This window comes from Neodothiora populina (assembly GCF_041146345.1).
Source record: "Neodothiora populina strain CPC 39397 chromosome Unknown canker_contig_8, whole genome shotgun sequence".
Lineage (NCBI taxonomy): Eukaryota > Fungi > Ascomycota > Dothideomycetes > Dothideales > Dothioraceae > Neodothiora > Neodothiora populina.
The window spans coordinates 1358607-1381352 of record NW_027191411.1 but is presented as its reverse complement, the minus strand read 5'-3'; the positions used below and the strand labels follow the sequence as shown (position 1 = coordinate 1381352).

General features: G+C 52.2%; 7 protein-coding genes across 8 annotated transcripts; 6 read left to right on the top strand and 1 right to left on the bottom strand.

Moving 5' to 3' along the window:
- Positions 1-3100: 3100 nt before the first annotated feature.
- Positions 3101-5322, top strand: AAFC00_006926 (uncharacterized protein; the record flags this gene model as incomplete). The annotated part of the gene is made up of 6 exons (XM_069346953.1): positions 3101-3944; positions 3997-4298; positions 4350-4776; positions 4833-5007; positions 5065-5092; positions 5146-5322. 6 exons carry the CDS (start codon positions 3101-3103, stop codon positions 5320-5322), a joined length of 1953 nt encoding a protein of 650 aa, XP_069199831.1.
- A 529-nt stretch (positions 5323-5851) lies between these two features.
- Positions 5852-6786, top strand: AAFC00_006925 (uncharacterized protein; the record flags this gene model as incomplete). Its single annotated transcript, XM_069346951.1, has 3 exons — positions 5852-6075; positions 6129-6537; positions 6595-6786. 3 exons carry the CDS (start codon positions 5852-5854, stop codon positions 6784-6786), a joined length of 825 nt encoding a protein of 274 aa, XP_069199830.1.
- Positions 6787-8109: 1323 nt separating this feature from the next.
- Positions 8110-12909, top strand: AAFC00_006924 (uncharacterized protein; the record flags this gene model as incomplete). Its single annotated transcript, XM_069346950.1, has 4 exons — positions 8110-8140; positions 8231-8370; positions 8430-12821; positions 12880-12909. 4 exons carry the CDS (start codon positions 8110-8112, stop codon positions 12907-12909), a joined length of 4593 nt encoding a protein of 1530 aa, XP_069199829.1.
- Positions 12910-13367: 458 nt separating this feature from the next.
- Positions 13368-15800, top strand: AAFC00_006923 (uncharacterized protein; the record flags this gene model as incomplete). Its single annotated transcript, XM_069346949.1, has 1 exon — positions 13368-15800. One exon carries the CDS (start codon positions 13368-13370, stop codon positions 15798-15800), a length of 2433 nt encoding a protein of 810 aa, XP_069199828.1.
- Positions 15801-16626: 826 nt separating this feature from the next.
- Positions 16627-19624, bottom strand: AAFC00_006922 (uncharacterized protein; the record flags this gene model as incomplete). The annotated part of the gene is made up of 2 exons (XM_069346948.1): positions 16627-16743; positions 16814-19624. The coding sequence occupies 2 exons, from the start codon at positions 19622-19624 to the stop codon at positions 16627-16629; spliced, it is 2928 nt and encodes a 975-aa protein (XP_069199827.1).
- Positions 19625-20438: 814 nt separating this feature from the next.
- AAFC00_006921 (uncharacterized protein) lies at positions 20439-21286 on the top strand (the record flags this gene model as incomplete). Its single annotated transcript, XM_069346947.1, has 2 exons — positions 20439-20997; positions 21054-21286. 2 exons carry the CDS (start codon positions 20439-20441, stop codon positions 21284-21286), a joined length of 792 nt encoding a protein of 263 aa, XP_069199826.1.
- Positions 21287-21622: 336 nt separating this feature from the next.
- Positions 21623-22729, top strand: AAFC00_006920 (uncharacterized protein; the record flags this gene model as incomplete). Of its 2 annotated transcripts, none has more annotated exons than XM_069346946.1 (2): positions 21623-22625; positions 22704-22729. In XM_069346946.1, 2 exons carry the CDS (start codon positions 21623-21625, stop codon positions 22727-22729), a joined length of 1029 nt encoding a protein of 342 aa, XP_069199824.1. The 2 variants fall into 2 exon arrangements, with proteins under 2 accessions (XP_069199824.1, XP_069199825.1); XM_069348529.1 differs by having other exon boundaries at positions 21956-22625.
- Between the last annotated feature and the right edge of the window lie 17 nt (positions 22730-22746).

Below are 22746 nucleotides of genomic sequence, written 5' to 3'. Positions count from 1 at the left end.
CCGTTGGTACAGGGCTACCCTGTGTCTGGGAAGACTTTGCTCGGTGCCTCTCATCCGAGAAAGAAAGGACCTTTTGTGCCAGGTAGGCCGGGGCAGGAGTCGTGGGAGATGTTCCGAAAGAAAAGTATGCGCGGCTGGTGTACTTTCCTGTTTACAACTTTGTATGGAAGTAGGATCATTCACCACGTCTGAAAATAGACAAATTCTTATTATACAGTTGAAAGTCGAGAGTCCTTCGGATGTACGTAGGTATATTTGTGGCACCGATTTACGTAAACACTTGATCATCCCGCATAATTCCTTGCCACCTCTCGTCCATTGTCTCGTACTATGGCCCATTGTCATTACGTGCAGAAACCGCAAGAAAATAGCTCAGCAAGGCGTCCACGTGTGTTAACCCTCATTTGTGTCATGGGTGGCCCCCCTTTTCAACGATGCCATCTACCAGGCTGCGACAGCGTTGGTGGGAACATCAGCTGCATCCCAGCTGTTGTCAGCAGTCGCGGTATTGTTGGCGATCACGTCCTCGTCAATGGTATCGTCCCAGGACTTGGACGGAGCCACGACGGGGGCAGCCAGAGAGTCCTCCCAGGAGGAGCCAGGAATCAGACCTTCCTTCTGACCATCCTCCCAGAATGGGGCAGTGGTGGCGGATGGATTGGTGTTCTCCCAGCCAGAGGTACTGACGTCGCCTGGTTCGGCTTTGCAACGAACCGAGGTGTGGCCCACTAGAAGGTTGAGGATCAGCTACATCCGAGTCAGATTTCGATCGTTTGTTGCGGGTGCTTACTCTCGCCGCAGTTATTGCACTTGACCTTGCTCCAGTCTTTTGGCTCGGGGCAGTCTGAATTGTTGTTAGCACCTCTCTCTCTCTCGTTGACCGTTCCATGCTTGTTGCTCTGCTTACCTTTGGCCATGTGTCCCATAGCCTCACAGTTTCTGCACTTGACGTTGGCGGGATTGAAGGGAGCGGTACATTCTTTGGCTTGATGACCAGGCAGGTCACAGCTGAAGAAGTGTCAGTAGTCTGTTACCAACACCTTGGTGATGACCAAAGAACGCACTTTCTGCAGATCATCTGTCTCTCTTTGGTGCACTCGGACTTGCGATGACCCTCCTCGCCACAATTGAAGCACATAGAACGCTCCTTGGTACGACAGTCCGCCTTTGCATGACCGACTGAGCTAGCGATCAGTGGTGTACGACCTTGTGCAAGAAGGGCAAAATACCTTGGTGGCAGAGGTGACACTCGCGCGTGTCCTTGCGGGGCTGGGTACAATCACGCGAAATGTGATCATGCTGACCACATCTACGCCAAAATTGTAAGAACATGGTTGCAATGTATTGAATCTATACATGACTTACTTGTGACAGGCCTTGTCAGAGTTCGGAGCAGCACCAGGAGCAGGAAACTGCTTAGTGGCATCGTTCAGCTCCGCAACCTTCTCTGCGTGCTTCTTTCCACGATTGTGGGACATCTTGTCCTGAGTCTTCATGACCTTGTCACAGATCTGGCAGTAGTAGTTGATAGCCACAATCTGCTTCATCCCCGGGTACGGATGGGATGAGAATGGGTCACCGGCCATTTCGATCAATGGTTGCAAATATCTTGATGGATTGATTTTATGCTAACAGAGCAATACTAAGTGTTGGAAAAGTCTGTGAACAGAATATCGCCGTTAATGGAATTGCAACGTACTTGAAGCCTTGAAAGTGAAAACCAGTGTCCAGAGGAAGGTTCGTTTGTGGATCAATATTGGACAACGTACAGTATTCATAGGGGCGTTTGTCGACAAACGCAGAGAGCCCTGTACACTTCTGTCTCCTTCCGTTTGTAGGTGGAATGTAGTGAAAGTGAACGCGTGAAATGTTCTTGCCTACCCCGGGTGCTTTTACCTACTATTCTGTTCAGACATACCTTAACTTACCGTATCTTTTCTGAATGCGAGAATACAGCTGCGACCTTTTTCCCTTCTTTTTCACTGCCGACGGAAGCAGCCAGTCTTCTTGAATGGCCCTTGGGCAAGTATACCGCCATAGAAACTTGCCTTCAGTGCTGCGGGTATGTAGAAACCCAGACAAACTTGATTGGTCGGTTTGGCATCGTCTTAGTTTTTGGCACTCTGGCTACGATCACAGACTTTCCCATGCTGTTTTGGAATTTTGTATAAACAGCTCAGGCAGGCCACAACTTAGCCTTGAGTTCGATAAGTCCGATGAGTCGACGACTCGACTGGTACATCATTGACTCTCCACACGTTTTTCTCTTTGACGATGATGATTCCAAGATATTTCACAAGGTAAGCGATCGAGCTTACCGCATCGATTGCACGAGCGAAGAGGTCCTGTGTTGTCGCAAAGCCTGACTACAACAGGGAAATGCTTGACAGGTCGAGAAGTCGTCAACTCGGTGCAATGCATCGGCACTACTGCTGATCGATATGGCATTGTATCAGCCACGGAGTAGCGAGATTACCAAAGGACGCGCACTTCGATAACATTGCCAGGTGATCGGCGAGAAGTACAGAAGATAGCAGCGAAGATAGCAAGCATAGTAACTCAATGCCACTATCACGCAAGTATGGTCAGCACATCATGCTTATTGTATCCAATCGCAGCAACATTGTCATGTGAAGCAACAGATGGTAGTCCAGTTTGACTGCCGACCCACATCAGCGCCTCGGACAGAGTTTCCTCATTTGGGCCTGTGCAATCGTTCACTCCGACGGACCCTACGAAAAATGTTGGCGGATAGGCGGCCCCAGGTTGTCGTCGGTTGGCATATCTATCGGCCGTGCCTGGGCTCCCCTACTTTTTTGCTTGCTTATCGGTACAGAGTTACGCTAAAGTGTTAACTCACGTAATGCTAATAGACTCCAGCTCGCGGGCAACACCGTATGGCCGCCATTGAATGTGCCGTCGATATGCATGCAGTTGGGAATGGTTGTACTGATATGATAATTTGTACTTCCGATAGCATCTAGTCCGATTTCCCAGGTCTTGTCCACAAGTCAAATACGTTCACTGTCACGAAACTCCCACCATTCTTCCATCATAAAACGGGCATTCTGGTGTCAAGTGCAGTAAACAACCGTGCAACATGGGTAGGAACATCAACATCACGAACATGCTGGGCACCTCCGTAAATTCACGTAGAAGTTTCCTGTCGTCCTCGCCGATAGCACATGATTCTATAGCAAGAGATCTGGCAGACAATGAAGATGCAATGGATGAGGAAGATGGCGATGATCACGAGGCAACAAATGAAGGTCGCGACTTCCCCAACCTGGCGGGTGAATATTCGCTCGCTGGCTCCTACAGAAGAACCTCATACGTCGCCAGTGGACCCAGGCCTCTTTTTCCGGGAGCACAACCACCTGAATGGAGGAGAGCGCTGAATGACCAGGACCGAGAGGCTGCGCTCGCCGAAGAGAGAAGTCTACTGAGAGATAACCTCCTGATACCTCCCAAGCATCCTCGAAGAGACAGCACAACGTCCCATAAACACAACGGCTTGTTGAAGCTGCCGGCCTTCGTACCTCGAAAGAGCACTGAGGTTGAGGACGATTCGAGCGTCGCAAATGTGCATGAGGAGGTCTCCGAGGTCACAGCATTGCTAGGAAACTCATCAGAACCCTACGGAGGAGTGGACACACCCGAGAACATAAACAAAACATGGGAAGAGGCTGTTGCGTCCGGAAAGATCAAGACCACATGGCAGAGGGAGGCCGTTGTGCTTGCGCGCTACTCTCGATCATTGATCTTGACGTTCCTCCTACAATATTCGCTCACGGTCGCATCCATCTTCACGGTCGGTCATATCGGGAAAGTCGAACTCGGTGCGGTGTCTCTGGCATCCATGACCGCCAACATCACTGGTTACGCTGTATACCAGGGTTTGACAACCTCTTTGGACACGCTCTGCGCCCAGGCTTACGGATCGGGTAAGTTGAGCTTTACCGTGCATTATGGACTGAGCTTATGATTAAATCGCAGGCAGGAAGACCCTGGTTGGTCTCCAATTACAGCGAATGATCTACTTCCTTTGGGTCATCACTGTTCCTATCGCAATTATATGGCTATTTGGTGCGGAGATCCTTGGGTGGATTGTTCCAGAAAAGGAGACCGCAGCTCTGGCAGGTTCATATTTGAAAGTTCTCATCATCGGTGCTCCTGGCTACGCTGCCTTCGAGGCTGGTAAGCGTTATGTACAAGCCCAGGGACTGTTCAGTGCCACACTTATTGTCCTCCTTATTTGTGCGCCTCTGAATGCACTTCTACACTACATTTTCGTCTGGGTAAGTTATGCGCCATCTGTACGCTGGCGCATCTTACTGATTGAGCTGTAGCGCCTTAATTGGGGATTTATTGGTGCCCCAATCGCGGTCGTCACGATCGAAAACTTAATGCCTCTGCTACTCTTCCTCTACGTCCGCTTCTACGACGGCATGGAGTGCTGGGACGGCTTTTCTCGCAAAGCACTGAAGAACTGGGGTCCAATGATCCGCCTCGCACTCCCTGGGCTGATCATGATCCTTGCCGAATATTTGGCCTTCGAGATTCTCACCCTTTCTGCGAGCTGGATATCCGCGACTCACCTGGCAACTCAAAGCGTACTCAGCACTATCAGCACGATAACATACCAGATTCCATTTCCCATCAGTATTGCGGCGAGTACACGCATTGCCAATCTGATTGGCGCCACGTTGTCCGATGCGGCAAAAGTGAACGCAAAAGTGTCCCTCTATGTCGCTCTCGCCGTCGGCATTTTCAACAGTGAGTAACAGCTGCTTGTCATGGTGATTAAGGACGCTCTTTCCTAACTTCATTAGTGATCCTTCTGAGCTCGACGCGCCACTATATTCCCAAGCTTTTTACCAACGATCCGGATGTCATTGAATTGACCGCCAAAGTGCTTCCGCTGAACGCTGCCTATCAACTATTCGACGCCTTGGCTGCACTATGTAACGGTATCCTTCGAGGTTTAGGACAGCAAGAGATTGGAGGGTACGCATAAACCTCTCGTCCTGAAACGTGCGCATAGTTGCTGACACTGATCCCTAGCTACGTAAATTTGTTTGCATACTACGTCGTAAGTCCATGATCAACGTTCAACATCTTGCGGCAAATACTGACTGGTGACAGATTGCTATGCCGATTTCATTCGGATTTGGTTTCGGCCTTCACTGGGACCTTTACGGGCTCTGGGCTGGTCCGGCCATTGCTTTAGGCATCGTCGCTGGTGTCGAAGGCTGGTTCATTTACAACACCAGCTGGGAAAAGGCGGCGGAAGAAGCAGCAGAGAGGAATGCCCAGGATTGAAAGTGCCTGCTTCCTCTCATAGCACTTTTGGTTTTTTGGGTTACCTGCGTATTGGAAATTTGCTGTATAGTTGTATATAGTCTGCGCCAGTTTTCTTTATGACTGCCGCATCAGTATTCGACGACCTACTCATGCAGCGATGACGATTTCATATGCGATTTTGCATTTGTTTAGCACAGTATAATTACGATAATTAATTTTGGGAAAGGGACAGATAGAACTGCTATCTTATCTTTGGTACGGAGTACAAGTAGATAACCTACAGTGGCTCACCGATGGCGGAGTAACAATGACCCCGCGGTTCGCGGTCAAGGTCAACAGCCCCACATTGATTGGGTTGTTGCGGAGTGTCACAGTTGTGAAGGAAGAGAGAGCTGGCCATCAATCGCCGGAACAACTTTCGTGTAATCGACTTCCGTCCCGGCAACTATTCCTTGTGACATTGCCAGCTCCAGCATGATATTGTAATAGTCACACACCGGGATTGTTGTTGTTATATGCCGAGACTGTTATATGCCGAAACAGCGTGATGCCAGAGTCTCTACCGGAGATCCGCAGGCATGATCAAGGACGCTCCGAAGACGACACTGCGTCCAAGGGCGTCGCTGGTCACCTGTCAAAAGTATGCGCAGTAATACACAGATGTATAACTTCCTTCTTGTCCGAAGAAGCCTCGACGGAAAGCGTAAGGCGTGTGCAGGAGCAGACGAGGCTCAGCATCAAGATCATCGCAGATGCCTTGGAGCGATTCAGGTATGACAATGACGATCCCGGTATGGCATGCCTACAGTGTTGACGACTTGCAGTCTTGAAGAATTATCATTATCATACAACGGCGGCAAAGACTGTCTGGTTCTATTGATTCTATATCTCTATGGCCTGCACGAACATTCACTCAAGACCTCGATGCCACTACCGCCGCGACTGCAGTCAGTGTACATTGTGACACCTCATACCTTCCCGCAAGTCGAGAAGTTTGTCGAATCTACGACAGAAACATACTTTTTGGATCTAGCGCATTACAAGAAACCTATGCGAGAGGCCTTCGAGGACTACCTACAAGACAAGAGAAGCGTACGAGCGATATTCGTAGGGACGAGGCGGACAGATCCTCACGGAGGTTCACTAAAGTACTTTGACCCAACGGATCGAGGCTGGCCATCCTTCACGAGAATACACCCGGTCATCGACTGGCACTATGCCGAAGTGTGGACAGTAAGTTTGAAGACTATGCTATGACTGATGACACAATCTGACTCGAGTCTACTGTAGTTCGTTCGGCATCTCAAAATACCATACTGCTCGCTCTACGATTTAGGTTACACGTCACTAGGCGGAACCACAGATACCCACCCAAACCCGGCGCTGAAGGCCAGTGATGAAGCAGGGGCGTCGCAAGAAGAATATCGGCCTGCATACGAACTGATGGATGACGACGAGGAGCGTTTGGGAAGAGACAAATGAGTAATTTCCGCATTAGGCGGATATCTTTTAGCATGCACAGATGTCAAGCAGAGATGTAGGCCGCAAGTGGCGAGTCGGTATCCAATGAATCATGTCAAAATGTATGATACCTTTACCGAACATTGCCGAGATATATGCGGGTGTTTCCAATGGGTAGAACAGCCAGACCGAGATCAACATTGTTGTGCTTCATGAGCACAGTATTGATGTATGCTGTTATATTCCATGACTAAAAGGATGTGCTTCTAGACGCGGCTGATGGAATGACACCTTCTCATATAGACAATCGATGACTCATGACTGCTTGTTGGAAAAATGGCACCAGAGAGCTAAAGGAAACGAAGATGCTTACATGAAAGTGGCGACTGAGCCGAATGAAACGCGAGAGTTGTGCAGGACTCGCGTTTAGCAATCGCGTGCGTCCTGAGTAATAAGTATGTTTCAGACGTCTCTTTGATGCTTGCAACACTCAAGTACAACATGTTGTGTCCACATTGTCTTATCTTTTGTCGTTCACATCATCGGCTACCTTTTCTATACTATATACAACAAATGCGTCGAGATGAGTGTTTCATGGTCACTGTAGGTATGCGTTCAAAACCAGCGTCTTGGTTGCTTGGCCGGGCTTCGTATGCCGCCTTTAGTAAACCATGTGGTCGGTCCAGTGTGAAATATTTTTATACACTACTACTGTTACTACTACTGATACTGTCGGCCTCTGGCCGCACTGACCGAAGATGACTGCCAGACGGTCGGCCATTGATCAGTAACCATTGGCATTGATTCTTCACTTTGTTTGCTGTCTTTGCTCAGGTGTCATATCAGGTAGACATCTTGTTCATAAAGGTATTGCACCTCGTGTACGAGTCAGGGAAACACAGTGGTTCCATGCCTCCAGGCAACCCAGCGGGAGTGCAAGAGTGCGGGCAGAGTTCCAAAGTCCTAACACGGACCCTTGAATCATGGACGAGAACAGGACAGAATAGGTGGTTTACGAGGTCAATAAGCTCAGTCGGTAATCTGCCCATGCGGCTAAAAGGTGGGGGGGACAAGTCTCGACCAATGGGAGACAAAGCATTGTGTGTCAGCCGATATTCGGCCTCTTGCGCCATCGCAGCTAGAGAGAGAAAAATGCAGAGTGGTAGATTCGATTCGCCTTCAACGAGTGCTTAACGCCTTTTATTTTCTGCTGTATCTTATTGCTGCTTTCCCTCTTCTCCATCGCCATATCTTCCTCTCATACTTGTTAACTTGGAATTGCCATCATCTTGGCAATTTCTTGATTTTACTGTCGGCTCTGGTAAACAGGCCGAAAGTGCGGCAATGACCTCCATCTTGACTGCTGGAGAAGCTGGTACGTTGTTGATCTGCCCCGCCACCTGAAATTTGCCTGCATCGATATAGTGTAGAGCGGATGTCGGTACTGACAAGCACCACTACATAGTCGCGCGCATCGCCTACCTCTCTAGCGATGTTGTGATTTCCGTTCAGCCTTCGTTGGCCTCCGACTCGGAGTTTTCCAAGTTCTTGCAATCATATGCGCAGAAGAACGCCTCTTCACTCGTAAAGAATGGAGCCCCGGAGGTACTGCTTTCCTCGATCTCAATGTTATCATCGCCACGCTGACTGTCTTCTTCAATTAGATTCTTCCCGTCAAGCACAATGCAGACCCTCTTCTCTCTGCTTTCTACCCAGTCCGATCGGGCAAGCTCGTCTCTGTGACGACTTCGTCCTCGATCCTCGTCCGTTCCATCCCTCACCTTTACAAACTCGCCCAGCACCCCGTGGTCATCCACGTCTCGTTGCAACCTACCGGCTACCCTGACTACTCGGACATCACCTCGATCAGACAGTCCGGATTCACTTTCCTGCAGTCTGAGTCACTACAGGAGGCCCAGGACCTTGCTGTCACCGCTCACGCTTTGGCATTGAAGTCCGGCAAGGGTGTGATCCACTTCTTCGACTCGGCCAACCTCGCCAATGATTCGCCTATTCCCCAAGAAGACCGCGAATTGGTCAAGAAGATCCTGAACGTCGACCTTATCAAGCAACATCAGGGTGTTGTAGCTCCCGAGACCGGCATTTATGCAGATGATGGCAGAGTCGCCTCTCGCACAGTTGCACCTTCATTCACCGAGTCAAGTGTACCAGATGCTGCCGAGCAGAGCGGTGTTGCCACCGAGAAGTCTACCGCTGCAAACAGCGACCGTGAGTCATCTGTCGGTTCGAGCTCCAAGGGCCGAAGCGACAGCAGCGACAACGTGTCTCTGGCATCATCCAACGCAACATCTGTCGAGTCTGTTTCCAGCAGACCCGTGTCCTCTGAGGACATCGACACCTACGTTACCCAAATCTGGGCAGACCTTCACCAGGTCACCGGTCGTACTTACACCGCCTTCGAGTACTCCGGTCCATCTGACGCCGAGGCCGCAATCTTTCTCTTTGGCTCGGATACTGGACTTTTCGCCCAGGAGGTTGACAACGCCGCTTCGTCCGACGAGTTCAACAACGCCGGCATAATCACCGCTCGCCTTTACCGCCCGTGGTTGGGTGCTAAGCTTCTAGAGACTGTTCCTCGAAGCGTCAAGAGAGTTGCCGTACTCGAGCAGATCAGAAGGAAGACAACGCGATGGGGTCCCCTCCTCCTTGATGTCCTGACATCTCTGAAAATCTCAGGTGGATCTGGACCTCTCATTGTCGGTCACCAGCTCGGTTACATCGAGCCATCTACCATCAAGCAGGCTCTCAAGGGCATCTTCCAGAATTTGCTGTCCCCCAAGCCCATCCAGAACCTGGAAATCGGCAACCACGAGGGTCCTCAGCAGGGCCAAAAGGAGTACGAACTCGAGCAGCCCCAGATTGAGAATGCCTACATGAAGATCCTCGACCAGCTTTTCGGCCAGAGACTTCACATTGCAAACAGAATTGGCGCAGACAACGCTGGTATCTCCGCCGAGTTCAGCGCTAACCCCGAGTTCGGTTTCGGTGCTCTTGTTGCCCGTGACGAACACCGCGAGCGCTTCATCTCTGAGGTCCAGGCAGCAGTCAAGACTCACGACTTCGCCACCGACGCCCCTCAGAAGTACCTTTCCCAGTGGCTTCTCGAGGCCAACGAAGCTGCTAAGGCCAACACCATTGCCCCCGAGGTGATCTCTCGCTTGGGAACTGATGGCTCTTCGCTTTCCACGCAACTGCTCTTAAAACAGGGTCTGTTCTTCAAGGAGTCCCAATGGCTCCTTGGTTCCGATGCCTGGGCTTACGATCTCGGAAACTCTGGTGTTCACCACGTTCTAGCATCCGGCAAGAACATCAACATGCTCATCATTGACTCCAAGCCCTACTCCGAGACCGCTGCCGCTGACGCTGCGCGAAGAAAGAAGGATATCGGACTCTACGCCATGAACTTCGGAAACGCGTACGTCGCCTCTGTCGCCGTCTATGGCTCCTACACCCAGGTTCTGCAGTCCATGATCGAGGCTGAGCAGTTCAACGGACCATCTGTCGTCGTGGCATACTTGCCTTACAACAAGGAGAGCGACTCTCCTCTCACTGTCCTGCAAGAGACCAAGAAGGCAATCGACGTTGGCTATTGGCCCCTCTACCGCTGGGACCCCCGCGCAGAAGACCGTGGGGAGGAAAACTTCCAGCTCGACTCAGAGCGTATTCGTCAAGAGCTGAAGGCATTCCTGAAGAGAGACAACTACCTCACCCAGTTGATGAAGAGACATCCCGAGTTCCACGCCACCCTATCTCAGTCCTACGGCTCCGAGGTGCGAGAGCTTCAGAAGAGAAAGGCCAAGGATGCATACAGCCAACTGCTCGAGGGCCTCCAAGGTGCACCTCTGACGATCCTGTTCGCGTCCGACAACGGTAATGCAGAGAACCTCGCCAAGCGCCTTGGTAACCGTGGTAAGGCCAGAGGCCTCAAGACCATGGTCATGGCCATGGACGATTACCCCATTGAGGACATCCCCGACGAGGAGAACCTCGTCCTTTTCTCCAGCACCGCCGGACAGGGAGAGTTCCCCCAGAACGGCAGAAACTTCTGGGAAGCGGTCAAGACCTCTGTCGACATCGATCTCGCAAATGTCAACTTCTCCGTCTTCGCTCTTGGTGACAGCCACTACTGGCCCAGAAAGGAGGATAAGGCCTACTACAACAAGCCTGGTAAGGATTTGTACAACAGATTCCTCACGCTAGGTGGCAAGTCGCTCGTCGATATCGGTCTTGGCGATGACCAGGATCCCGATGGATACCAGACTGGCTACAGCGCATGGGAGCCTCAGCTCTGGGACGCTCTTGGCGTTGGCAATATCGAGGGTCTCCCTGATGAGCCTCCACCAATCACCAACGAGGACATCAAGCGCGAGTCCAATTTCCTTCGTGGTACCATTGTCGAGGGTCTCAACGACCCTAGCACAGGCGCCATCTCCGCCGCTGACCAGCAGCTCACCAAGTTCCACGGTACCTACATGCAAGACGATCGCGATCTTCGTGATGAGCGTAAGGCACAGGGACTCGAGCCCGCATACTCTTTCATGATTCGTTGCCGTCTTCCCGGTGGTGTTTCGACCGCGAAGCAATGGCAACAGATGGACGCTATCAGCTCTACCCTTGGCAACGAGACCATGAAGCTCACCACACGTCAAACATTCCAGTTCCATGGTGTCATCAAGAGCAAGCTCAAGCCCGCTATGCAGGCTATCAACCAGGCACTCATGACCACCATTGCTGCTTGTGGTGATGTGAACCGTAACGTCATGTGCAGCAGTTTGCCCGAGCACTCTCAGTACCACGCTGATGTGCACCACTACTCCAAGGTCATCAGCGACCACCTTCTCCCTTCGACCACGGCTTACCACGAGATCTGGCTCACCGACGAGAACGACAAGAAGACCCAGGTTGCTGGTGATGCTGTACAGGACTACGAGCCTCTATACGGACCTACCTATCTGCCTAGAAAGTTCAAGATCACCATCGCCATTCCTCCTCACAACGACACGGATGTGTACGCCCACGACGTTGGTCTGATTGCCATCAAGGGATCGGACGGCAGACTGGCCGGATTCAACTTGCTCGTCGGTGGTGGTATGGGTGTCACTCACAACAACAAGAAGACGTACCCCCGCACTGGTAGCATGATGGGTTACGTGAGCAAGGAGAAGGTTCACATTGCTTGCGAGAAGGTCATGCTTGTCCAGCGTGACAACGGTGATCGCACCAACCGCAAGCACGCTCGTCTTAAGTACACTGTTGACGACATGACTGTCGAGGGCTTCAAGGCCGAGGTCGAGAAGTACTGGGGCGAGTCATTCGAAGAAGCCAAGCCATTCAAGTTCGAGAGCAACATCGACACCTTTGGCTGGCAGAAGGACGAGAACGGAAAGCACCACTTCACCATGTTCATTGAAAACGGACGCATCGAGGACACTGCCGACTTCCCCATGAAGACTGGCCTACTGGAGATCTCCAAGGTGCACAAGGGTGAATTCCGCTTGACCGGTAACCAGCACTTGATTCTCTCCAACGTCAGTGACGAGGAGCTGCCGTTGATGAAGGAGATGCTTGCAAAGTACAAGCTGGACAACACCAACTTCAGTGGTCTGCGTCTTAGCAGTAGTGCATGTGTGGCCTTCCCCACGTGCGGTCTTGCCATGGCCGAGTCCGAGCGCTACCTCCCAGTCTTGGTGGGCAAGGTTGAGGCAGTCATGGAGGAGGTCGGCCTTCGCCAGGACAGCATCGTCATGCGTATGACTGGTTGCCCCAACGGTTGCGCCCGACCATGGCTTGCAGAGATTGGTTTCGTCGGAAAGTCGTTCAACCACTACAACATGTACTTGGGAGGTGGTTACCACGGCCAACGTCTGAACAAGTTGTACCGCAGCTCGATCAACGAGGAGCAGATCATGTCGATCCTGAAGCCTCTGATCAAGCGATATGCAGCAGAGAGGAACGAGGGTGAGAGGTTCGGAGACTTCTGCATTCGCATTGGTGTGATCAACGCCACCACCGAGGGCAAGACCTTCCACGATGATGTAAGTGATTGCTGTTCTTCTACTACTATCGGGATATGTGCTGATATTCTACAAACAGACGGCTGAGGTCGAAGACGACGAAGAGTAATTTTATGTTGGATCATGTTTGCCTACATTCGTTTCCAGCAGGTTAGCATTGCAGGCATATGTGTATATATGGCGTTTGAACGTGAAAATGTGTAGCTACATTGGGACAGGCTGCAGGATGATAAAGTTCTTTATTTATATATAACAATGAATTCACTTGAAAATATAAATCAACCACAGCGTGTCGTGTCAATCCCCGCTGTTTTGATTATATGAGAGTGCTATATGCTCCAAGTGCACGAGCCAGTGCAGGCATTACACTTCTTGGCGGGGACTACAGCACCTCCCAGCTTCAAGTGTACCGGGTACAATAAATGTGATATACTGCATATAGCCCACACTTCTCCAAATAAATGGCAGTGACGCCTGCTGGAACATGATAATGGAACCTCGAGTGATACGGATCGCATGGTCGTAGCCAATAACCAGATACGCGGAAGAGCCCAGGTCAGCGACAAGATGCCTCAGTCGTCGCGCATGTTTCCTGGAGACGAGGAGCTGGGCAAACGAAGTGATGACCGACGACCACCTTCTTCTTCTTCTTCATCGACGCAAGCATGGCGCGTACCTGTGCGCTGGAGACGGCGACGGATACTCTTGGGACTGGTCGCTGTCGTTTCCGTCTGGCTATTCATCCACAACATCCCCACGGACCTTGGAAGCATCGATGAGCGCATGGGTCGTCCCATGCGACCTGGCCGCGCCGTGTCAGGCATCGAGTTTGGCTACAAGCCGCCGCCTCGCCAACCAGGCAGCAGCTCCAACAGAGCCCAGCAGGGTCAATCCTCGCAGAAAGCACCCACAGGCGCACCTCCGAGAAGCAAGGATCGCATCAATCCAGAAGAGGAGCATTACTACTGGGGTCCAGTCAAGTTCTATAACCTGGCCAGCACCCTGCACGCTATCCCTCGCGCACGCGGACGTGGCGCGAGTACGAGGAACGTCCTCTTCGCCGCTTCTAGTCTGAAGAGCTTTGGCTCGTTGCTGCCAATGGCTTGTGAGATGCAGGCACATAAGGTCAATCTGGTTCATATTGTGTTGCTGGGTCGGGATAGTATCTCCATGGATGAGCTATTGACTGTGAACGGCGTCGACAAGGAATCGTGTAATATAGGGGTTCATGATGGGAGACCCGACTATTCGGACTACAGCTCGGATGTGCGCGCCGAGGTCGCAGTCGCGGGTGCTTTGTCTCACATCAACACCTTCATGAGTCCTAGAGTCATCATCACCGATGATTCGGCCATCGAAGATGCCTTTTTCACTAGAGCGATTCGTGGTAAGGCCAAGGAATTGGATAAGCCCATCATCGAGATTCCCGACGGAATGTATGAAGATTTCCTGTGGATGACACGACTTGATTGTGACAGCTTGCAAGCGTGGCATAAGCCGAACATCAATATTGTCATTCATGCTCCACCGCATTCATCTGGCTCGCTGCTTCGACTTCTGGAATCATTGAAAGGCGCCGAGTATACGGGTCTTCCTCCTCCGCATCTGACCATCGATTTGCCTACAGATATCGAGCCTTTTGCTCGCGATCGCATTCGAGACATGACATGGCCGCCGGATCCTGATCACCAATCGATGTCACCACGTCATACCGGCATCACTTTGCACCACCGCATATCCTCCATGAAGCTCACGACGGAGAGCAATGCGGTTCGTCTCCTGGAGGCCTTCTACCCCGCCGATCCCGCTCATTCTCATGTGCTGCTCCTCTCTCCGCAGACGGATTTGTCTCCGTTGTATTATCACTACTTGTTTGCGCATCTCCTAGAATATCGTTACTCGTCATCAGCTCCCTACAACGACGAGCGTCTCATGGGGATCGCACTCGGCGCTCCGCAGTACTATCTCAATGGTTCAAGCCCTTTCGTGGCTCCATCGATACTCAACATGAACGGCAAAAAGTACAGGGACCGAGCAAAGATTGCAAACGAAGACGAGATCAACGTGCCTTATATCTGGCAAGCACCCAACGCAGAAGCTGCTCTCATCTTCGGGGACAAATGGGCCGAGTTCCACGATTACCTCAAGAATCGCTTGCGCGCCATGCACGAACCCAAAGCCGTTTACCGTGAGCCGGTCAAGCCAGCCAAAGTCATCTCTGAGACACAGCCGGGATGGCTAGAGTATATGCTTGAGCTGATGAGGGCGAGAGGATGGGGCATGCTTTACCCGCCCGCGCCCAGCTCCGGTGGTGGTTGGGCCACGGTGCACCAAGAACTCTATCAGCTGCCCGAAGAATTCGCAGAGGGCTCAACTAACAAGAAGAACGACGGCGAAGAACAAGAAGAAGACCACCCCCTGCCAGATCCTGAGGAACCCTTCCTAAGCAGCGACTTCAAGATTCCCTCTTCCTCACCGCGCAAAGAACAACGAGACATGGCGCGGCGCCAACAACCCCTCCACGCCATCCTTCCGCTCGACGGCGACCTCCCGGAGATCATCCACCTGCCCTACCTCTCGACCGACGGGAACCTGCAAGAACTCCACACCGCGTCAACCGAAGCAGACCGCTACAAGCAGTCGTTACGCCAACGCGTAGGCGGCTGCGACACGGCGCTCGCAGCACTCGATCGTCCCGTCGCAGCAGGCAAAGCGGACGACCTGTTTTGTTTCCTTGAGCAAGACCTCGAGGAGAGCGTGAGTGAAGACGCCGCAGCAGAGAAAGACGTCCCCGCGCCTCCTCTGCCGGTCCTCCCTTCCGCCGCCGCTGCTACTGCCGCTCCCGCAGAGAAAGCACAACACCAAGAACACCCCAGGCCAGGCGAGAAACCGCGCGGCGTCGTCTCAAAACCAAGACCGCTCCGGGACTCGACGGCGAAGCAGAAACAAGCCTACGCCAAAGCTCTCGGGCTGAAAGATCCTGAAGAAGAGGCAGAATGATTTCGGTGTATATACGACAAGACGACGATGGGACACGAAAGCGTGCGTGCGTGCGCGCAAATAGCCTGTGAAAAGGAGGCGAGCGAGCCAGCGAGCAGGTATATGTTAGATTGAGACTGGCCGGTGCGTGCGAAACGCCACTCAGGCTACCAATCGCTTACTGCCATTGGATGCGATACCTCATGCCCGCAACGACGGTGATTGATCAGGAGTAAATATACCTTCTTGGTGTAGATTCTCTGCGATGTTAGATGAAAGACTTGTGTTCCAGTGATGAAATCAAATATAAACACAGCCAGACAAGGCAAGGAGAACAAGGGTGACGAGCAGCGCGACGGAATTGGTTTTGGTTTTCCAGGCTGGAGGAAGTCAGGCGGGATCGATAGGTTTTTTTTTTAGCACATGCTACGTCTAGAGAGATGCAGCCCCATAGAGCGAGAACAAGGACTACCGTCGGATCCAAAATCAGCGGTATACACTACGTCGGATATATATCCATCGAAGAGGGAGAAAGGGAGAAATGGATACAGTGTATAGTGTAGATCTGGAATTAACAGTAGGAGTATATAACATCGAGCCTGGAAATGCATCTTGTTTGCCAACTCCCTGAACGCCACTGTCTAAACGACCTGGGAGTTTGCTCGCCAGCATCTCCTCGTGTCACCTTGCTCCTATCCAGGTAACTACTTAGTCCTAAGAAACATACATCGCTGTCATACATGCGCATTTCCATCATCATCATCGTCGCTTTTTGAGAAGATGAGAAGCCAGAGAAGAAAAGAAAAAACCAGAAAAACCAGAAAAAGAGTAGCCGAGAAGAAGACATCTACATCTCGTCGACCACGCAGTTCGGGTGTATGACGTAGATCAGTCTCTCGCTCTGCAGGCCATGACCTTGATCGTCAGCCAGACCCTCGCCGCGGATCTGTATGAGCATGTTGTCCTAAACACAAGGAATGTTTAGCTTTTTCCTTGAATCAAGATGATGGGTGAAGTAAAAGAAAGAGACTTACCTTGACCATCCTCTTCAACACCTTCTTGCCGACAAACCGCGTGCGCTCGAAATCCTCTTCACTCTCCATCTCGTCCTCCATTTGCTCCAGGTACCAGACCAGAAGGTCTTCCTCTTCGACTCCGTCTTCTGCCGTTTCCTGGTCCATGTTGATTCTGCTCATCATGACGTTGACCACCTTCCAGTATTCCGCGTTGGACATCTTGGTCTTGCGCGTCTGCTGTGCGGCCGGCTCGGCATCGATGGCGTCGACGTCGGCGCTCTGGTCAGCCTCCGCTGCTTCTTCGTCGGCGGCATCCAGGATCTCTCTCGCTGCTGCCGTAACGTCGTCTTCGTCCTCCAAGTCGACGTCGTCCTTTTCGACGCTGATGATGCTCTGTCGTAGTAGAGTGAAGGCCTCGTTCACAAAAGCCGGTGTGACCTCGTCGACGCAGTTGGCTTTGGCGATGGCCTCTGAGAGACGAATCATACTTTCTAATTGTCTCACGGTGATTCTGTACGAGTTTCTGCCGACGCCGCCTTGTGCATCGTCGGATCTCAGCTCCTTGTATCGCTCCACCAGGGTCGACTTGGCTTCTTCGGTAAAGACAGGCTGGAACAAGCGCGCGAAGCGGATGTAGCGCTGCAGTTGCTCCGTACTGAATTCAGGCTGTACGGCGTCATCACGAAGGCGGTGAATGCCGACAATGTGTCTCGCGAGGCGCTCGTCGACGGCCTCGTTGCACTCGTCGAGAACGATAAAGAAAAGATCGAAACGAGACATGATGGGGGCGCTCATGTTGATGTTCGCCCTCAGAGTAGCCTTACGGTTGTACCTACCGCCCACAGGGTTGGCCGCAGCCAGAATACTGGTACGCGCGTTCAGAGTTGCTTGAATGCCAGCTTTGGCGATGGAAATAGTCTGCTGTTCCATTGCCTCGTGGATGGCGACCTGATCGGCAATGTCCATCTTGTCAAACTCGTCAATGGCGCAGATGCCGTTATCCGCAAGCATCAAAGCTCCTGCTTCGATAGTAAACTCGCCCGTCTCTTCGTCCTTGACCACGGCAGCAGTCAGACCAGCAGCAGACGAAGCCTTTCCAGAAGTGTAAACAGCGCGGGGAATGAACGAACAGATGTACTTCAAGAATTGCGACTTGCTGGTACTCGGGTCGCCGACAATGCAGATGTTGATATCGCCACGTAGTGACATGCCTTCCGGAGTCTGTTTGCTCACACCTCCCATGAGTTGCAGAAGCAGACCCTTCTTTACGACGGTGTGACCGTGGACCATTGGAGCCAGGGACTCGACGAGACGCATGAAGATGTTGGGTGAATGAACCATGTTCTTGAGATCGCTGACTTCGGCGCGGGTGAGTGTAGATAGATACTCCCTCTGAGCGTCTTCGCCTGACATGTCAGAGTCCGAGGGCGAAGACTGGTTCAGAGAAGTCAGAATGTTGGTGGCTTGACCCTTGAGATGCTGGTTCGCTGTCTGTCCAGGGGTCGAGGTATCGGGGGTGACCATGTTAGCCATGAAGGCCATACGGTAGGTCAAGTCACGGACACCCAGAGCTCGGAGTCCGCTGACACCACTACCGCCGACGTCGCCACCTCTGGGGGCGTTGCTGGTATCACGTGTAGCCTGCGGACGAAGGCCAGGTACTCGGAATTGACTGACATCGGGAACGACAATGAGACAGCCAGTGAAGATGCACTTCTCGCCGGCTTTGGCGCGGTCGACCATCTCACCACGAAGAATGATATCCATGGTCCTAGGCATACTGCCCGTCGGGATCTCGGAGCTGTTTTCCTGAGTGCGGACTTTCTGCCAATCGACAAAAGTGCTCTGGCGGATGTCGAGACGCCATGCCTGACGGTTACCACAGGTCAGATTGGGACATTGGGTGGGTTCCGAGTATCGGAAGATCTGTTCGACGTCGGGCACGACTGCATTGCAGACCTCGCAGACGAATGTAGCAAGAGACAGCTCGGGCCTGACTTCAGAAGTGCGCGTGACTGTGCCCGAGATGGACAGCAGTTGGCCGATGGAGGCTGTGCGCAGCTCACGAACCCTGGACACGAGAGGCAAGTTGTAGAAGGCAAGGGTGAAGAGCTTGTCGGTCTGCTGGTTGGGCGTCTTTTCGGCGAGCGAGTCGGGCTGGCTGTCAGCGGCAGAGACAGCGGCCGAAGCCGAAGCATTCGACGCAGCACTCGTCGATGTGGCGGGCTGCCTGTGTTGCCTGAAGTATCTGGGGGCGTGTTTGGCAATCATGTTGTTCAGCGCGCGGGTGAGGTATGGCTGGAAGCGATAGTAGCTGTCTCTGATGGCGTCTGCCACGGAGCCGTCGCCGTGATGCATCAAGTGTTGATGGTCGACATAGAGCGTGGACAAGCCCCACTTTGCCAGGCCCTTGATCTGTTCAACATAGTATAGATCAGTGCTCGGAGCACTCGAGGGAGGCAGCACCGAGGTGTTGGGGTCCTCTCTGAACTCGTCGAGGAATCTTTCAAACTCAAGGACGAGCTGTTCCCCGATTGCGTCTGTCACTCTGTCGACATCGAGACGTGGACCCGTGCGTCGAGGACCTTTCTGGTTGCCGCGCAGACCGACAACCTCATCGTCGGCGAATCCAAGCATGTCGCTGTTGACGCCAGGGGTGCTGACCGAGGGCGGGCCGCGGGGTCGTGAAGAAGACCGGCCCTGTCGCCCTTGGGCTTGGGGATATGGCAACTGTTGTCGGAAGGACTGAACACTCGCATCTCGCCGTACGTGTTGCTCGGCGGCATTGCTGTTGTCGGACTGGATGACGGCGTCCAGTAGCGAAGACATGTCGCCGTGTGTCAAGTGCCAAGGGACAGTGTTGATGTCGTCAAGACAGAACCAGGACAAAAAGGAAGGACTGAATCACTGTGAGGGTGGTTTGCTGTGCCACAGTGTGTGATTCGGCGTAGCTATTGGGGCTGGTGAATGTCTGTGGAAAAAGGAGGGGCAATGGTATAGAGACTCGTTCTGATTCTAGCATCCAATTAATTATTCGTTGCTAAGGGAGAAACAAGCGCGAATGAGACACGCATCGCGCGTTGGGCGCGAGGCACTTTCAATCACATGTCCTGACTGGGTCTAGCGGCCATCGGTTCGGTCCTCGGAGAAGTCCAGCCACGGGTCCATCATTATAGATATAAAGGGATCATATCACCTTTGTCAATGGAATCGCCAAGGTAATCAGGAGCCCAAAGGATGCGAGGGGTTCGTCTGTGCAGCTGAGGGGCAGGCATCAACCTGGGAACAGTTCAGTGTTGTTTATATCTGCAGTTGATGCTCGCCACGATGCTGCAACAAAGTGCTGTCGTCATTGCTTTGACAGATAGATAGAGTCAGTCTCTGGATAGATCCCTTGTCGGGAAACTGTGAGGTTGTGAACAAACCCAGTGCTAGAGTACTCCAAAGTTTGTTCTTTGTCTCTGTGTGATTGATGACTGATGATTGTGTCGCTGGCCGGGCCCCGGATTCGTGTACTTGGAATGTGTATATCAGGGCCTCGACGCGCTTTCTCTCGATTATTATTACATCTAAAAGGTGCAGCTCATTCAGCCCAGTCGTTTCTTCTCGATTGCGCCAACTCGCTTGAGAGTCCCATTTCGCCATGTCTACAACAACCACAATCACCGAGGCGCAGCCCATCACCGCCTCCGATATTCTACGCCTCTTCCCCGAAATCAACACCCAGCTGGCCAACTCCATCTCCGCCACCCGCGATCAAGACCTCGCTGGCTACGATGAGGAGCAGATCCGCCTCATGGACGAGGTCTGCATCGTCCTCGACGAGAACGACTACCCCATTGGCAGCGCGAGCAAGAAAGTCTGCCACTTGATGGAGAACATCGACAAGGGTCTGCTTCACCGCGCATTCTCCGTCTTCCTCTTCGACTCCAACAACAGATTGCTCCTGCAACAGCGCGCCACAGAGAAGATCACTTTCCCTGACATGTGGACCAACACCTGCTGCTCACATCCTCTCGGCGTCCCTGGCGAGACTGGCGCAACACTTGACGCCGCCGTCATGGGCGTCAAGCGCGCTGCTCAGCGCAAGCTGGACCACGAGCTGGGAATCAAGGCCGCTCAGGTCCCGCTGGAAGACTTCCACTTCCTTACTCGCATTCATTACAAGGCGCCGAGCGACGGCAAGTGGGGAGAGCATGAAAGTGAGTTCCCTTGTCCTTGTCAGATCTTCGCCAAGTGCTGACCTCTTATTCTCCAGTCGATTACATCCTCTTCATCAAGGCCGACGTCGACCTAGAACCCTCGCCCAACGAAGTCAAAGACACCAAATACGTCTCCCACGACGAGCTCAAGGCCATGTTCAAAGACAACTCTCTGACCTTCACCCCCTGGTTCAAGCTCATCTGCGAGACCATGCTTTTCGAGTGGTGGGACCATCTCGATCAGGGACTCGACAAGTACAAGGGCGAGACTGCCATCCGACGCATGTAGCTTTTTTTCTTTCTGTTTCTTTCCGATCACACTACAAGCGCAACCATACAAGGCAAGCATTGGGATAGAAGAGCCAGACCAGCAATTGTTGGCCATTATTCACCATGCAATTGAAGATACCCTAATATATACATATGGATGCTTTGGACTTTACACCCGCTTTCACTGCAAAGTTGCGCGCTGTTCAACACAAAATAGGGTACAAAATCTCAAGCATCATATACTCGATATAGAAGTCGCGACTTACTACGGCGCCAAGACCCGACAAGAAGAATCATTCAAATCAATGTCCTCTGCTCACTTTTACTTCCAAACCAACTCTTTGCAATAAATCCAATGGAGACTCTGTGTCCAAAGAGGCGCGGGAAGCCGTTTCTGACCTATTCGCGCAAGCGTCCTCGATGTCTTGCCCGTGACAACAGACGCTGTACTAAATCTGCGCCGAGAACACTCAGTAACGCACGTCATACTCCATCATGGGACCCAGACACCGGCGAGTTAGTCGTCGTCAACGGTAGCTCTCAGTCCAGTTCATACCATGTCTCATCCAATGCTCCTTTCATCCATCACGACCTCGATGATCCCATCCATGATATCTCGAACACTGAAAGTGTCGTCGAAGCCATTCGAGCCAGTAGTAACCACGTTACCTCGATGTCTGTAAGTGACATGAGACAGACACTGAGTCTGATAGAGCCTCGACGCTCAGAGAGGTCGCCCCTAATCCCACACTCGACTTCAACAGAGGGTGAGGGACTAGAAGTCATCCTGGGTTCGGACGGCTTCACTGCTTTGGAAACTTTTGTGCCTCTCAAATCATGTATACGACAAAGACCTGCGACTAAGAAACATCATAAGACTGCTGGCGTACTCAAACTAGTCAAGGGACCATGCCCTGATGTCGACTTCACCTCTCCAGGTACTGGTCAAGACGATATATGTCACCTAACTGCTCCTGTCGCCGACCACGTCTTGAATGAACCACTCCCTCAGGAGACAGCACAACGGACGACGCGTGCTAGCCCATCCAATCACACTGTACTCTCGGACAGGATAGTCTACGCACAACTTTCCAGCATACAAGCACCCCGCCGTACTCGGTCTTCCCAATCGCTCTCGGATGACTCGGACTTTGACGGCTATGAGGCCGATCTCCTGCGTAGTTTTGACGGATCACCTTGCCGCGATGTCCTACTGTTCAATGAAGATGATGTGTACGAACTGGTTCCCACTCCTGACCAAGACTGTGTATCTACTACAACAAGTGACTCGCTTTCCGAGCATTTATCTGGCGATCTCGACAACAAGAATGACGATATGATTGACGATGGCCTGGCTGGTATGCTGTCTCTCACTTTATCTCATGCCCTCGAATCTACAGTATACCTCACAAGCGAACACTGACTCCACGATTCAGACCGCCTTAGCATCTGCAACGTCTAAATCACGAATGCCACAAA